The sequence below is a fragment of the Myxocyprinus asiaticus genome, chromosome 19 (assembly GCF_019703515.2).
Source record: "Myxocyprinus asiaticus isolate MX2 ecotype Aquarium Trade chromosome 19, UBuf_Myxa_2, whole genome shotgun sequence".
NCBI classification, from domain to species: Eukaryota; Metazoa; Chordata; class Actinopteri; order Cypriniformes; family Catostomidae; genus Myxocyprinus; species Myxocyprinus asiaticus.
The window spans coordinates 3,825,206-3,843,323 of NC_059362.1; the positions used below are offsets into that span (position 1 = coordinate 3,825,206).

Genomic DNA, 18,118 nt, shown 5'->3' on the forward strand with positions numbered 1-18,118 from the left:
GTAAGTGTATTTCCTAATGTGACTTTACAACTGTGAAAAAAAAACTTTAAAAAAATTAATTTGAAAAATGTATCTTGTATTGTTTGCTACAGAATGAACAGATTGATAAAATGACTAAATAGAAAGATGATCATTCTGTTGTGTTTGGTTGATTAAACCAAATATTCTCATTACACGTCACAATAATCTTGTGTTCTGAAATAGTGATTATATGAAAGGAAACATGTACGACCCTGATGAAAGCATGTTAACAGGTTTTGAAAGAATGACTAGCTTTGTTACAAGTGTGATCAGTTTGGTGTTTTGTACTGAGTTTTGAAAATGTACCACTTGCTTGTGAAAATAGTAGCAAAAGTGATTAAGGATAAAGGATTTAAAAAGGCATATAAGTTTAGATTTTAGTAACCAAAGGCTCTGTAATATTGGTTATACAACATACACAGTGGTATATTTTTACAGAATGTCCCATCTAGACAAAATGGTTTAATTGTTTCAAGAAATACTTTTTTTTATTTCAAACCTGAAGAGCAAATCTTTACAAATTATTTGATAAAGATTTTTTTTGTTTGTTTTTTTGGAGCAAATCAGAATAAATCAATGCAAAGGTGACAAAGTTTATTCAGATTTTTTTTTATTGTTTTTACAAATAACTTATCTATTACAAAGACAGTTTTCCCAGCTAAAAACAAAAATATTAGATATTCAAATGACTTTTCTCCCCCTTTTTCTAAAAATCCATACACACATATGACAAGTTGACAGACGGATCTGATTATTTCTTTGGGTTTCTCAAAAGTTAATGAAACATGACTCTGAACCAGTTTCTTGGAAATAAAAAGCACATAGAATAAATGTTCTTAATGTTCTCCAAGTTATTTTTAGCCTGGATACCAGAAACCTGCATTCTGGGAATTGAATGTATTCATTTGTTTTATAAATAATGACCTCATAACATTTCAATGCACAATTTATGCATTAGCAGTCTGAGGACAGGTAACAAAACATTTCTCTGAGAAAAAAAAAAAAAGGTTAGATCAATGAATTAAGTTAGAAAACATTTGAAAGGACCTGTTTAAATTCTGTAACATCTGCAGAGGAGGCATTGTGCATACTGTCACAAACCATGATCCGTAACAGAGAACCTCTACAAGACTGAAGGCACATTGTGAAATATTTCGCTACACTCAGGAACACAGTGATATGCGCTTCATGTACTTTGGCAAATTTCAAAATCTATAAAGGCCAACGGTGAGTACTCAGTGTTTTAAAAGCCCTTGCGAATACTCATCCCTTTTAGGTGGGCACCCAGACACCGTAAGACAAATCTAACAAGTCTTTTCTCTCAATCCACATTATATCAAATACTCTGATAAAGCTTTACGAATGCATAGCAAAGAATCATTCCTCTTGGCACAAAGGTATAAATTCAACTAATAGTAAACCTACATTCCAGTTGTCATATAGGAAGGCATTGGTTGTCTGAGGCTTTACTGGATTTCTTGTGAAGTCTTTTGACCGCTCAGAGGTCATGTACCTTATTAATGAGTTCGTGATCTTTTTCAGTTTTGCTGCGACAAAGAGCATTTTCTTTTTTCCCCCCCATTTGCCGTTGCACGTTTGAGCATCCCTTTAAGTTCTCACAAAACACCCTAAAGCTCAAGATGGAAAACAATACTTATCTGAAAGAACAACAACAACAAAATAACACATAGAAATAAATGAAGTCTATAAAGCTATACTTACAGGAAATACATGTGAAATCTTGAGAAAGAAATAGGCATTGAAAAGCTCATTCTAAAACTATGTACAGAAAAATCTGTGTGGTGGAGACTCTCCTCTGTAAACTGTACATCTAAAGCATGCATTTTTTTTTTTCATTTTCAGTTTAATTTACCAAACAAAAGAAATGTGAGTTTAGCAGATACCAAAATTAGAAAGATTCCATCCAAAAAAGAAGTCCTTTTGTTTTTCCATTCAGGTGGCTTGCACGAACAGGTCCCCTGACGAAAGGCACGCTGGCATCCATACCCACACGTATGAAGTGTTTGTGTGTGTTTGCATTTTATAAACATGTAATAATATCACTGACAGCATTGAGCTGCTTGAGTGCGTGAAATCTCCCATGATCTCCCATGCAACACACAAAACTCACATTCTATACAGAGACAAAAGAGCTGTAAACATCATCCAGTCTTCAGTGAACACCACAACACAAACAGATAAACACTGACACTGCGCGGCAAATAGGAAACTTTATACAAAGACGAAAAACCTCCAACAGGTGTGTCCAAGATTCCTGATGAAGGCAAAACGGTGGCTGTCTATGCGTCTTTGTGTATGTGACATGCATTTTGTGTGAGGCTCAGAAATGCCGTGGAAATTCACACTCTTCACAGCGGATAAGGGCAGGGTGATTGAGGAAAGTGCAGGCAGTACAGCTCCACGGAACTCCCTCATCTTCCTCAGGTTCCGACATCACCCTCACGTTTCTACTGCCCTCTGAAACAAAGACACAAATGCCATTTACATGAGGTATAAAGGAGGGGGATCCTGTCATCAATACCTCATCAATGTAGTTCCAACCTCAAATGACTTACTTTCTTCCATGAAAGAGGAAGATGTTATGCAGTGTGTTAAGGCGGTTTTACATGGTACGCGGTGGGCGTTCCTTAAGATCCTGCTGCCTCTCGTGTGTACAGGCGTTTTCCATTTACACGAGAGGCGGTGCGAAGTGTGCCAGCGCAAGTGCACTGATGCCCCCTACTGTTTCAGTTCAAACAATGCTAGCGAGCGCTAAGATGCTGTCTCTGAGGCGATTACGGTAAATACTGTATTCTGTGTCTCAGGTGAGTTCTACATTTACTTTAGCAAGTGGTTAAAATAAAAGACTTTGATATTTCATATTTTTATTGGCAAATTTGTATTCACAAATACCTTAAATAAAATAATCACATCAAGTGCTACATTTAAGTTTGCGTTATAAAGTTCAGGAAAATCTGCCACAGTGAGTACTACATTCTCCTCCATGATGTTTTTGACAATGTAAAAGCTACATGCCATTTGATTGGTTGTGAAAAAAATCCCCTCAGGTTGGTCAATGACAAGCGGCAGCTGCGGAAAGATAAAATATTTTTATCTTGCGCGGTGTGCGGCACAAGCAGTCCTGCACAACAAAGCAGTAGGATTCTCTTGAGTGAGCTTGGAAAGCGGCGCTCTCCACTGCGGGTCCATGAGGGGACTCGGCTGAAGATGCCTCTCGCACGACGTCATCATGTGAGAAATGCCGCAATACAACCGGAAGTGCAGCTCGATTTGTTTACAAGAGAACGCTGTTCACAAGCTTCATTGCTTTCGCTTTCATTTGAACATGCCAAAACGCTTGCGTCACGCGAGAGGCAAGGTGAACCAAATCCCACAGTGGACACGCATTGGAGAGCGATTGGAAGTAAACAATTATAGTGAAAAGGAATTACATTTTTATCTGTTTCTCACCTAAAGCGATCAATTCGCTTTAGAAGACATTAATTTAACCATTGGAGTCATATGGATTACTTTTAAAATGATTGTCTGTGCTTTTATGGAGCTTTAAAGTGTTGGTCACCATCCACTTGCATTTTATGGACCTACAGAGATGAGATATTCTTCTAAAAATCTTCATGTGTGTTCTGCTGAAGAAATAAAGTCACACATCCGGGATGGCATGAGGGTGAGTAAATGATGAGAAAATTTACATTTTTGGGTAAACTATTCCTTCAAGAAAAACTGTGGTACCGGCAGTATTTTGAAGCTTGAGTACCGCGGTAATACCGTGCAACACCAAGCTAGTATAGAACTGTCTATTGAGGTGTTTCTTTACTAGTTTTAATTTTTTTACTTCAGATTTGCAAGGAAGGATAAAGCTTGCACACAATGTCCATAGATTTGTTTTTTTAAAGATAATTTATTCAGAGGCCAAAAATTGTCAAAGTTCTTAGTCAAAACAAAAAAGACATCACGTTTTAGATACTAGTTCAGTTGTTGAATATCTGTGAAATTGAGAAAGTGTCAACTAGAAGAAAAAAGAAAGTCATACAGGTTTGGAACAACATGAGGGTGAATAATTAATGACAGAATTTTTATTTGTGGGTGCACTCTCTCTTTAATACCACATGCAAACTGGGCAAAAGCCTGAAGAGTTAGAAATAGAGCGGGAAAAGTTAGAGAAAATGGAAAGAGAGAGAGACCCACCCATGGGTACAGCCACAGGAGGAGGTACAGGAGGTAGAGAGGGGTCTCGCTTTAACTTGGAGCTGACATTTATTTTGCGTCGCCTCTTGTCTAGAGCGCCTGTGGGATCCGCACCTTGATGACCACCACAACACGATGTACAGATTGAATTGAAAAAAGAAAGAAGAAACTGAGGATGAGAATGAAATGTGGAGGTGGAGAAATAAAGCTGTAGATGCTTCACGAAACAAAACAAAAAATAAAAAGGTCAAATAGAGAAATGCAGACAGTTACTGCAATGTTTAAAGGTTTCATAGACAGAAATGCAGATAAATAAACAGATAAATAAATAAAAACAACAGAAGCACATAAAAAAAATGTGCATAGATTGTACCAGAAGTGTAAAGAGATGAGGACAGAGGGTTTCTTTGAGACCAACCTGGCTTTGTAGGACCTTTAGGAGGTTTAGGAGGTACAGGACCCTTGAATCCAAGGTTGTCATAAAAATTGTGAATTGCAATTGGATTAAAGTCTGGTCCTAAGAGACAGAAGAACAAGCAGTCAAGTACTTGTCCTTCAAACAAGTAAAATGATCATTGAGTCACTTAAGTCCAAAAACAATACACCTTTAGCACATTAAAAATATCAGAAAAACAAAATCAGAGGCATTAGGAGTATAAATGCAACCATAAAGTGTAAGTACAAGTCAGTACTTATGCTAAGCTAAACATTTAAGTCTAAAAGAACAAAAATGCATAAAAATCACATTGCAACAGCAGCTTTCATGTTCAACTGGGTGTGTGAAAACTACAAACATCAAATAACGCCTTCTGACTAGTGGTCAACCGATATATCGCCGAGGCCAATAAATCAGCCAATACATTTTCCCATTTGGCCGATTTGTTTCTTGAGGGCGCTTGCATGTGAAGCGACTGAGACATGTAAACGACCAGTCACGGTTCGTTTTGTTGTTACGTGCCATCGTGTTACTACAATAATAGACCGGTGTGCAACACAGTCTCATTTAAACGATCCGCATATCAGAGCCGCGGCAGACACATTTGAGCTCATAATGTTAAAGTGCTCGCCTGGTTCATTCTCCCTCTCTCTCCTCAACAGTTCCCTGTACATTTTAACTGTCTTATCTAATGAGAAAAAGGCAAATATCAATAAAACTTCTATTATATACCGTCTGCGAATATGTGCATATCTCATTTAAACAGATATAATAACCCAACCTCACACAACTTGAGCAGATCCAGCATCCTGTGGAATGCTCATAAATCTTCCTCTAAAGCACATATTTTAACAGTCGCTCCTCAACAGTTCCCTGTAACTTTTCTAATGATAAAAGGCAAATATCAATAAAACTTGTATTATATACCATTTGCAAATATGCATATATCTCATGTAAACAGATGTAATTCACGAACCTCACGAAAATCCAGCATTTTCTTCCTGTCGGAGGCTCATCTAATATCTTCCTCTAAAGCGCGTATTCTATCAGCCAGAATCAAAAACTTCAGGATCAGGATCAAAAGTTCCTCTGATTCATAAATCATGACGGTCTGACCTGTGACAATCCAAGCAGGCGATCCAGGCCATTTAAACTGTCAGGAGACTGTTGCTCGCACTGGATCCGCACGAGCGCGCAAGATATTTTTTTTTTTAGTAAATGCGATTGCTAACGTGGACATGCCATCCATGGTTGCTGGACTAGTGTGTACTGTTATTTCCTTCTTCCTAATAATATTAACAATTTCTTTAAATGTGCAAATAAATTACTAAAATTTGATGACTAAACAGAAATCAGAAGACATCTTTTTTTAGTTTTGTGTGAAATTGAGTAAATATAGTGCTAAATAAGAGTTTTTTTTTTTGTTTGTTTGTTTAGTTTTTTTTAGCAATTTTATGTGTTATTTACTATATTAAATTGTGTGATATATCGGTCCCCAGCTCTCTGGATATTGGCATCGGCCATTAAAAAACCCATATCAGTCAACCACTAATTCTGACTCCAAATTAAGTCAAGTTTTGCCCTTGCTCTGCTGCCAATTTAAAGAGTTACTCTTTAAGGGTGTTCACACTTGAGTCCTCTTTAAAACAAATACTGCTGTAATATAATACTGAATTATTATTATCATTATTAATAGGCTTGGGATCAATGCCTTTTTCATGCATCGATAAATCAGAAGATTTTCCTGATGTTTATCGATATATATCGGGATTTTTTTCAGATACAGTTGAAACATTTTTTTTTATCCTTGTCCTAGACCGTGATCTTCAATCTTAAAATCATCATCAAATATTATTACATTTCTTAAACTATGATAACATGTATTGTGTGAAAATGATTTATATCAATGCATAAAATGCTTGCTAAGAAGTTAGCATTAGCAATATGTATGTACAGTTGAAGTCAGAATTTACATACACCATAGCCAAATACATTTAAACTCAGTTTTTCACAATTCCTAACATTTAATCACAGAATACATTCCCTGTCTTAGGTCAGTTAGGATCACTACTTTATTAAGAATGTGAAATGTCAGAATAATAGTAGAGAGAATTATTTATTTCTGCTTTTATTTCTTTCATCACATTCAGAAGTCAGAAGTTTACATACCCTTTGTTAGTATTTGGTAGCATTGCCTTTAAATTGTTTAACTTGGGTCAAATGTTTTGGGTAGCCTTCCACAAGCTTCTCACAATAAGTTGCTGGAATTTTGACCCATTCCTCCAGACAGAACTGGTGTTTGTAGTCAGGTTTGTAGGCCTCCTTGCTCGCACACACTTTTTCAGTTCTGCCCACAAATCGGATTGAGGTCAGGGCTTAGAGATGGCCACTCCAATACCTTGACTTTGTTGTCCTTAAGCCATTTTGCCACAAATTTGGAGGTATGCTTGGGGTCATTGTCCATTTGGAAGACCCAATTGCAACCAAGCTTTAACTTCCTGGCTGATGTCTTGAGATGTTGCTTCAATATAGCCCCATAATTTTCCTTCCTCATGATGCTATCTATTTTGTGAAGTGCACCAGTCCTTCCTGCAGCAAAGCACCACCACGCTTCACGGTTGGGATGGTGTTCTTTGGCTTGCAAGCCTCACCCAAACAGTTGAATTTTTGTTTCATCAGATCAGAGGACATTTCTCCAAAAAGTAAGATCTTTGTCCCCATATGCATTTGCAAACTGTAGTCTGGCTTTTTTATGGTGGTTTTGGAGCAGTGGCTTCTTCCTTGCTGAGCAACCTTTCAGGTTATGTCAATATAGGACTAGTTTTACTGTGGATATAGATACTTGTCTATCTGTATCCTCCAGCATCTTTACAAGGTCATAGGCATTTTTTGCACCAAACTACGTTCATCTCTAGGAGACAGAATGCATCTCCTTCCTGAGCGGTATGATGGCTGCGTGGTCCCATGGTGTTTATACTTGTGTACTATTGTTTGTACAGATGGATGTTGTACCTTCAGGCATTTGGAAATTGCTCCCAAGGATGAACCAGACTTGTGTAGTCCACAATTGTTTTTCTGAGGTCTTGGCCGATTTCTTTGATTTTCCCATGATGTTAAGCAAAGAGGCACTGAGTTTGAAGGTAGGCCTCCAAATACATCCATAGGTACACCTCCAATTGACTCCAATGAGCCAATTAGCCTATCAGAAGCTAATTGGCTAATTCCCTAAAGGCTTGACATCATTTTTTGGAATTTTCCAAGCTGCTTAAAGGCACAGTTAACTTAGTGTATGTAAACTTCTGACCCACTGGAATTGTAATATAGTCAATTAAAAGTGAAACAATCTGTCTGTAAACAATTGTTGGAAAAATTACTTATGTCATGCACAAAGTAGATGTCCAAAATGACCTGCCAAAACTATAGTTTGCTAATATTAAATCTGTGGAGTGGTTAAAAAAAATGAGTTTTAATGACTTCAACCTAAGTGTATGTAAACTTCTGACTTCAACTGTATAAATAGGGCTGCTCGTTGCACAATAGTCTTTGTCTCTTCAGACATATTTCTCAACACAACTTTGGTTAAGTGTGAGCGGCAGGGTAAATTAAAGGGGGTCGCACACTGGACGCATCTGGCGGACGACATGGTGCCTTCTAAAATTAGAAACAATTATTTATTTTCTACAAAATGTACGAACACACCGCCAACACTCAGCGTCAACATTCTGAAGTGCCACGGAGCTCAACTCTCTTAGTTTTCCATTAAATTAGACCCAAATCATTATCAAAGGACAAAGATTATTTACTCTAGCCATCACTAGATGACCTATTGTGAACATATATCTTTCACAGAGCCTAATTTTAGTTACAAGTATGTTGTTTTGTAGTTTGACAGCTTGAAAAAAGACCTATTAAAGGCTACTGTACATACAGAGAAACTGCATAATAAACGTCGCCATTTCTAATCGTTCAGTTTGTGCAGTTTTACCAGTTTCTCTAACCTTTAAAATCAACCCCACTTTGTTCATTCTTGAAGTACAAAAACCCTCATAACTTTGGATTATCTCCTGTGCCACTTCAGCTCGTCCTGTGTGTGTGTGTGGGATACATGTTATATCGCCCTCTTGTTGTCTTCCAATGCTATTACGCCAGACTGTTAAACAGAGGCCAACTAAGACAATTGGAAAGCACGCAAATTGGGCTTCTAATTGAAATGTCGGATAATTTTAAAATATCGATGCCTCAAAAATATATCGATAAAATAACATGCTGATCAATAATCAATATATATCAATATTTTATGACATCCCTAATTATTAAACAAGTATTGATTTATTTGAAAACGCGGAATGGAGTTGAATGCATTGAATAGCGAGGGGAAATTGCTGTTGCTCCAATCCACTCTGGTGTCGATAACATATCTTATAAGGGTATGTTATTAAGCTGTTTGTCTTTAAAAACAGACACAATTGTGTGTTTTAAATATTTATAAAATGCCAGCGTAACAAATCTGAACACATACATTCTTCAATGGCTTTAAATAAAATTCTTAAACGTTGCAAATGTTTATAGCAAATTTCCTAAATAAAAGGTGCTCCAAAGCAGGTTTGGGTGCAGAAAACACATTAAACATTCCTTGGAATAACAGTGAGAACAGAGACACTGAAGAAGTGACAGTGATAGACTGAGGAAGGCCGCAAGGCTGTAATGTCTCTGTACCCTGATATGTTAGAAATAAAAAGACAAAAAATTGATGTAAAGGGAGTGCAGATTTTATTTATTTTTTTGAGTATGGACAGAATAGAAAGGAAAAGACTAGCATGGCTCACCTTGTGTTTGAAGGAGGTCGATCTCTTTGGTTAAACAATCAATATCAATCTGCAGTAACCTATTCTTACACCTCAACTGCTGCATCTCCTCAATCTGAAAAACAAGAGTATAAGGTGTAAAAAAGGCATTGTCATATTACTTTGCATCAATACCTGTTGACGATTAGGACTGGGTAAAAATATCTATTTTCTGATGCATAGCGATCTCGATTTGAATGATCTCGATATCAATTCTTAAATCCCAAGATCACTCTTTTACTGTATGCGCAACCCCCTACAATTAGAGAAAATCGCTTGCATTTGCAACCAAATTCACCAAATTCACGCTTTCCGACTAAAAAGGTCTATGATTATCCACTGGCTGTTTAATGTTCAGATTTTACTCACCAGTGATTGTGTAGTATACTGGGGAAGCATTCAGCCTTTCACTATGTGTTGAGAGTATAAGTTTGGCTTGACTCGTACCATGTGTGTACAAAGACGAGATCCATTTGTCATTGAATAATATCTCTTTTAATATTCTTGTTGTTCTTTACAGTCAGTTGTTGATTAAAAAAAGAAATAAAATAAAATAAATAAAATAATTATAATTTAAGAAATGCTCTTTAAAGAACAGCTGGTTTTCTTAAAGAGACAGAACCGTTTTTAGCACGAGTTCAACAAATCAATGTAAATACTTGTAAATAGTACAAATTGTGCATTTAAACAATAAACATGTAACTAAATATTATATATACAATATAATATTATATTTATTGATGGAATACATTAATTTGTTCATTTTTAAAAAGCTAAAATGATCTAAATGATGAAAAACTAATAAAATATAATTAGTACAATTTATATTTTCATAATGTACCTAGTTAGAAGGTCCCCTGTATAATTTACAGCATTAGCTGGGAGAGAATTTCTTTCATATGTAAGCAAAATGGACATTATAACTGAAATATACCCACATGAATCGATATCAAATCAAAATTGGATTCGAAAGCTTGTGAATCTGAATAAAATCTGGAAATCTGTATAAATACCCAGCCCTATTGTCGATATTCGATACATATCTTTTTCTCCCAATTTGGAATGCCCAATTCCCGATGCGCTCTAAGTCCTCGCGGTCGCATAGTGATTCGCCTCAGTCCGGGTGGCGGAGGACGAATCTCAGTTGCCTCCGCGTCTGAGACAGTCAACCCGCGCATCTTATCACGTGGCTTGTTGAACGCGTTGCCACGGAGACATAGTGCGTGTGGAGGCTTCACGCCATCCACCGCGGCAACCACGCTCAATTCACCATGCGCCCCACCGAGAACAAACCACATTATAGCGACCACGAGGAGGTTACCCCATGTGACTCTACCCTCCCTAGCAACCGGGCCAATTTGGTTGCTTAGGAGACCTGGCTGGAGTCACTCAGCACGCCCTGGGATTCGAACTAGCGAACTCCAGGAGTGGTAGCCAGCGTATTTTACCGCTGAGCTACCCAGGCCCCCTTCGATACATATCTTGAATAATAATGTATTTGCTCTTAAATTACATAAGTGATTTTTATAGATAGATAATTAACACAATAAATTTTATTTAATCATTTATATTTAGATGCACCAGTACAACAATACAGTAATAAAAAGCAATACTGACCTTCATACCTTAATTTTTACTAAAAATAATTTTTGTGAACGAACAGGGTGTGCAAAAACTACAAGTTCAAGCACTTTTTGGGATTATTATGAGGATTATACTTGTTTTGTACAATAGTAATATTATTTCTGTCGTATTTACTCCACCTTTACCTGGAGCTTTTATTTTGCAGACCACTGAAAGTGCAGAGAGTATTTGACAGTTTATTATGTTCCTCATTACAAATCTAGTGAAACACTGTCATCTCCTTTTCTGTGATACTGTGACCCGTTTTAAGATTTGTATAATAACTTGTAGTTATTCATATAACATATTAATTAGGGCTGCAACAACTAATTGATAAAATCAATTATTATCGCTAATGGTAATCATCGACAACAAATTTCATTATCGATTATTTTGATATATGCCGCCAGCACGGAGAAGCTCCGTCAGTGACGTCACTATACAGCCCGGTGGAAAATGTGTTACATGATGAAACTCATTTGAAAAGCTTGAAAGTTGAAGTGGAAAAAAACACGATCCAAGTTGTCCAGGGCACGAAAGTACTTTATAAACACTTCAAAGAAGATCATAATAAGCATACAGTTTAATGTGGAGCGGTTGCTGCATCAGGTGCACTAAAAGAGTGATTGTGCCGTCTGATGCGCTTAAGAGTTGTTTCTTGTCCCACTCCATCCCCGATGGATCATTTTACTCTTTAATGAACAGTACTTTTTGTTCTACAAAATTTTACAAGTAATGAAAGGAACAGTTTTGCATATGTACTGAAAGTAATAATAAATTCATACTTAACTTTTCATGATTCAGGCTTTGTTCAGAATTCAAGTTTTGTGAGAGTATAGAATCATGAATTCAGTAATGTAAATCGAGCCAAATCCTTACACCCTTTATCATTTCTGTTTAAAAATATAAAAAATATTTAAATAAAATACAGAAAATAACTTTTCTTTTTTTATCCGATTAACCAAAGAAATAATCGGAGATTAATCGATTATCAAAATAATTGTTAGTTGCAGCCCTAGTATTAATATAAAAACCATTACGTACACCTCAGCATCTCAATGCCTCCTACCTACAACCTTGCAAACTGTACATGTGGAATTTTGAGACTGGGGAACAGTCTTATTCTGAGAGCAATCAAACAACTTTACCTACTGGAGGACTAATGTAGAAAAAAGCACTCACTTTTGCCCGGGAATAAAGCAGCCGAGCTGAATGCTGCTTTGATGTTGATGGGATTTAAGCAGATCTGGAGACATCGGCCACCATGGTAGTGTTAGTAATATCACTTGGGCTAAGCATTGTGGTTAACCTAGCACAGAAATGTGCCATAGACAGAAACCACTTGGCAGCGGATTTGTGGCTGGCCGACTGCATGTGTGATTTTAATGAATTCATTCCCCATTCCCGCTATTTTGAAAAACCTTTTTACAGATCGCATAAGCTTTGCATTCATTGCCTTAGTTACCCATAACTCAAAGTCCTTTTCCTCCAGCCATTTCTCAGAAAACTTACATTTCCCCATCTTGTCACAGTCCTCCTAATGTCTTCTTGGTGCGAAGTTAGACTAAATCAAATGGGTGACGTCAAATTAAACCATGATTCTATTTGTTTCTACACAGACACGCAAAATCAACCTGCACAAATGAGATATCCTAATAAACAATTTAATTCAACCTTACGACCCATGGAGGGAAATGTAAAAAAACAACTAAGACATCCTTCCTATAAAGCCCCATACACACATGCAGACTTCCATCAAAAAAAGCGACCTGATCTCATTCATTTTCAATGAGATCAGGCGACTTCCAATGACACGAACGACAGCGACCTCTGGCGACTAGATGTGGGCGTGGCGAGCAACACGACAAATATAAGTTAAGCAAACATTTGGCAATAACAACCAATATGAGTGAAGACGGTGTTCACTAGAGCTCACGTCACCCATCTCCTTTGAATTAATGGAGTCGAGTGCAGGCAAGACAGAGGAGAAGTTTCTGTGACCACATACATGGATATAATAAAAAATGATGCATGGAAAAGAAATTGTTGGCAGTCTGAGTGAGTTTGATTCATACATTGATAGATTGTTCATCTTGTTAATGATATGATGCACTGAGAACTGCTGTAGTTTATATAAAAACACTCCACAAAGAATGTTCATTTTTAGGGACAACAGAACTGATTCCCTGTCAAATTTGTATGATATCTTATTTTTACCAGCATTATATCTCATATGTGATCACATTTTCTAAAGATATAGCCAAACATGAAGTCCACCAATAATGTTAGAGCGAAAGCAGTACAAACGTCTACTAGCAATTTCATAGTACAGAGACTAGCGACATCAAGCAATAAAGTTGCTGCAAAAGTGTACAGGGCTTAAGACTTCCTAAGTTCTTTCTGCTCAACACAATGTACATTAATTTCCAAAATACAATTAAAGCCGGTTAATGTTCAAGACTTTCCCCATGTGAACTTCCCAACTCCCTCTATATGTGAAAACCAAAACAGACACAGGCCCAAGACTCACTGCTATCAGCCATAGCAGATTTCTATATACATCATTTTGTAAATAATCATAATCAAATCATTGTCAGAGCAAATATCATGGACACCCCTCATGGAGAAAGATACATGAACTTACAGATGGTATCTGACAGACTGAGTTAGAGCGCTGTAGTCGTCTCCTCGTGAGGTCATTCTCCATCTCGTTGACTTCCTCTTTCAGCTTCTCTAGCTTTCTCTTCTTCAGCTCTAATTCATGCCACAACCGCTCCATACGTGCACGCTGATGCACTAACAGAGCTGTGAATACAAGCAGACCTTTATTAGATACATCCAGATCCAGCAGATTCTCGCAGACTTTGAGACTACTTTTTAGAAAGGCTAATTTTAGAAATGCTGCATTTCTTCCAACAGTGGCTTAAACAATGCCCATATAACTATTTGGCTATTGGTTTATATTAACCAATAGCTGACACAGCCTTAGTGATGTCAGCTGAAAAGGAAAGCTGTTTCAGAGGCTATTACATTTTAATGAAAGATTACAAAAACATTTGTATTTCTTTAGAACAACATGCATCTAAGAATCATGCACAATAAGACCAGAACATGTCTTTCTTCAATTCACTTCTCATGGTCTATATGCTCCAACTCACTCTCTGCAACCTATGAATGAGCGGCGTCTTGTGGTCCCATCACAAAGAGGCTCAAAGTCTATTTCACGAACGTTCACTTTCTCTGTTCCACTGTGGTGGAATGAACTTCCAACCTTCACACGATCTGCTGATACCACCTCAACTACGGCTGTCAAATAAAACATTTCGAATAATCGTCGAATTTAAGAAAAATACACACATTCGAATGCTAAAGCTGCACATTCCGATTTTGGATGTGTGCCAAGCACTGGCAATGACTTCAGACTGATCGCATTCTTGTGCTAAAAAAAGGCTAGATGAAGCGCAACAAAATACAGTTTAAAGGAAACCAGGTGTCTCGAGGCGCGTTTTGAAGTTCTTTTTAAGTTGACACAGCATCTAAACAACAGTGCTCCTCCAAGAGATACTGAATAAACAAAAACAAAGCGAATCAAAGACGTTCATCAAGCGCATTTACATAGAAAAATAAATGGTAAACTGTATGGTTGCTAAAGCGTTCAGTGTGAACAGCCCCTTACAGTAGTTGGAGGTCTTTGGCCATTGCGTCTTGCTCTCTTATCAGCATTTCTCAGTTTAAGAAATGGTTTTGTCTGTAAAGGAGTTCAAGTTGGAAATGTGTGTCTCGAGATCCTCGCGTTCAGTTCCTTTCTGTTGTGATCCCTGACCACTGCTATCTGGGAATAATTCTACCCTACATACAGCTGTAATTAATGAAAAACACTGTGGTATATCACTGTTATTATGAAGTTTGTGTCTGTGGTAGTATATACTGTGGCCCAAGTGCAAGTGTAACCATGTTAACACAGAACTGCCTATTGAAGCATTTCCCCCCTCATTGTACTTTTGACTTAAAATATGAACTAAAACAGTTTTTTTTTTTTATTTTTTTTTATGCACTTTAGTTTAAAAAGTTTTTTTAACAGCCAGGAATGTTCTTTGCAATAATATAACATGGTGCTGTATGGTTCTATGTATTCAGTGCGTCCTCTTGTGGACTAAGGAAATAATGTCAATTTTAAATATCAGCTGACTTTAAAATTCAAATTTAGAAAATTTTTAAGGTAAAAATTCGAATTTAGTTTCTCTGCCCAATTGACAGCCCTAACCTCAACATTCAAGAACCAGCTGAAAACATCTGTTCCGCAAGCACTTAACCAATCCACATTAATTACACTTACTATTGAACTTAACTTGCACTTACTGTACACAAAAAACTTCTGTCTCCTCCTGCGCTAGCACCAATACTACTCCAGCCACATTGAGAGCTTGGCAGTACAACACTGTAGATGTTGTTGAACTTTGTATGACAAATTGCTTGCTAAGTTCCTCATTTGTAAGTCGCTTTTGGATAAAAGCATCTGCTAAATGACTAAATGTAAATGTACATGTTTTAAGAAAGTCAATAGAGCCAATTTTGTTTTGTTGACTTTCACAGTGCTGAAAACAAAAATGTACAAATTTAGACTCTACACACTAATCAGGATTTCTTAAGCCTTGCATGAGCATACACACATATTCAAATAAGATGCATGCACATACTCATAAAACATGCATGCATGCACACAGACAGACACACACACACACACACACACACACACCATTAACAGTTTCAGTAATGTTTAATGATCTAGTGATGCCAGAACATATGTAAGAATTGAGGGTTGTTTAAAAAAGTAAACATTGAGTTTTGCTGCTCCTGCACATTTCATAATGTACTCCATTGTGGGTTAAGTACACATAACAAGCTAATAATACTGTATCTGTTCATACTGAGTGGGATATAAATGAAAGTTAGGATGTTTGTAATTTTTATTCCATATCCACTAATGGCTGTTGAATGATTCATTACATCTCAGGAGTTTTTGGATTTTTTTAGTTAAAGCCAGCAAAGACATAGAAGGATGTGTTGTCTTGGTTTTATTTCAGAACACCTGGCCCTTTATACTCATTATGTTTAATTAAGATCGCAAGCTCACAACTCGGGTAAAATATGTTTTTTTTTTGTTTTTTGTTTTTTTTTTGGTGAGGCATTACGATTTAGTAGTGGTGTAGGAAATACTTTGCTGTATGCTATGAAGACTGGGAGCTATGTGTCATCAGAATCAGATTATGTGAGCAGAGCGAGTTTTTTTTAAAAATCAGAGCGTCATTGTTTTCCCTCGCTCCAAGAGCACTCCACTTCATCACGAGCATAACACCTGTTAACAGACCATAACACAGCAAGAATTCACCATGTTTTAAGCAGTGTTAAACACTATTGGCATGAAAGAATTATGCAATTTCTGATATCACTAAAGGAGAGAGAACCTTTTTTATTCGTTCACAGAATTGTAGCACAAGGTTAATTTATATATTAAATAAAAACATTTTGTTTGTTAATTCATTTATTTGATCTAATTTAACCCTCCTATTGCATTCAGAATCTGCATATATCTTTTGCATTCATGGGTCAATTTTGACCCGGTGGAATTCAAGCTTATAAATAATTCATCTAAAACTATACTGTAAGTCATTAATAAGTTCTTAACTGTTCATACATGTAAAAATATTGATATTTCCGGCATGTTAAATGACAAATATAAAAGTTAATTAATATGCCATTTTTCTACAAATAATAAAATGTAGACATTCTTTGACATTTCAGAATATACATTAACTACAGCAAAACCAGAGTGATACATGTGAAGGCATCTTTTTTTAATCAACATTTCTGTGAAATTTCATCTAAATATAACATAATATACAATTTATATTAACATCTAATGTGAGAATTACTAGTAATTTCCTATTACTCATAACTGCTCAATACAACTTGGTGGTCAAAAGTTATGAAACCAACGTATTTTTTTCAGCTAAACCAACTAAAATATAGAACATTAATACTTCTCTACTATGTTTTTAAGCAAAATCAATTCTATTTACTCGCATGAACTGCTGCAAGCTGGTTTGGCATCAGATGGCTGCAGAGCAAAATAAAATAAAAAAAAATCCTCTTTCAAGCCCTATTTAGACTAATGTGTGCATGAACTTTTGCTCTCGCCACATTCCCTTTAGACAGTAGTACCTTTGGTTTAGTTTATTAGTTATGTTTGTTAAATCTGTCATGTCTGATTTGTACAGGAATGTGTGTGTGTCTGTATGTGTATGTGCGTGTGTGCATTTTTGTAAACAAGATGCAATCCCAGTGAGAGACAAAAAAGTGTGTGAGTATGGGAAAGAGACCAAATGTAAGTGAAGTGCTTATAAGAAAAAATCGAATTCATAGATGTACAACATCTACATAATCATGCCTTAATCTACAATTGATGCCCGGGTCAAAATTGACCCACGAACGCAAAAGATGTAACAATTTTATTAAAAAGCAGAAAAACATTTCTTGTGTATTTTGATAGTCTTGACGAAGTCCCAAAGTTTGGATTCTGTACTAAAAACAATGTGGTATTTAAAAATTATTATCTACCTCTCCCTGGTAAAAATGACCTGAACACAATAGGAGGGTTAATGTTTTTCGTTTTGGTAATATATATATATATATATATTGGGGTTGCTTGCCTGAAATGTTTCTCATGATCTTAAAAATCTTTTGATCTGAAGGTGTATGCTTAAATGTTTGAAATTAGTTTTGTAGACAAAAATATAATTGTGCCAACATATTAATTTATTTCATTATAAAACTACAATTTAATTAAAAAAAAAAAAACTTTTTGAAATTGATGACTTGGACCAAATAATAAAGTAAAGCAGCCAATAAGTGCCCAACATATAGATGGGAACTCCTTCAATACTGTTTAAAAAACATCCCAGGGTGAAACCTCAAGAAGTTGGTTGAG

At 36.4% G+C, this 18,118-nt stretch overlaps 1 protein-coding gene across 3 annotated transcripts in view; it reads right to left on the minus strand.

Annotated features, from left to right (window-relative positions):
• Positions 1–614: 614 nt before the first annotated feature.
• Positions 615–18,118, minus strand: part of tab2 (TGF-beta activated kinase 1 (MAP3K7) binding protein 2) — an 86,310-nt gene continuing 68,806 nt past the window's right edge. The window contains exons 5-9 of one of the 3 annotated variants that reach the window (XM_051644832.1): positions 13,775–13,935; positions 9,490–9,583; positions 4,646–4,744; positions 4,228–4,341; positions 615–2,499 (exon numbers count right to left, since the gene is read on the minus strand). In XM_051644832.1, coding sequence (XP_051500792.1) covers positions 2,363–2,499; positions 4,228–4,341; positions 4,646–4,744; positions 9,490–9,583; positions 13,775–13,935 — 605 coding nt within the window. In that variant the 3' untranslated portion in view covers positions 615–2,362. The remainder of the gene's footprint in view (positions 2,500–4,227; positions 4,342–4,645; positions 4,745–9,489; positions 9,584–13,774; positions 13,936–18,118) is intronic. The other 2 variants (XM_051644833.1, XM_051644834.1) reach the window with 2 other exon arrangements.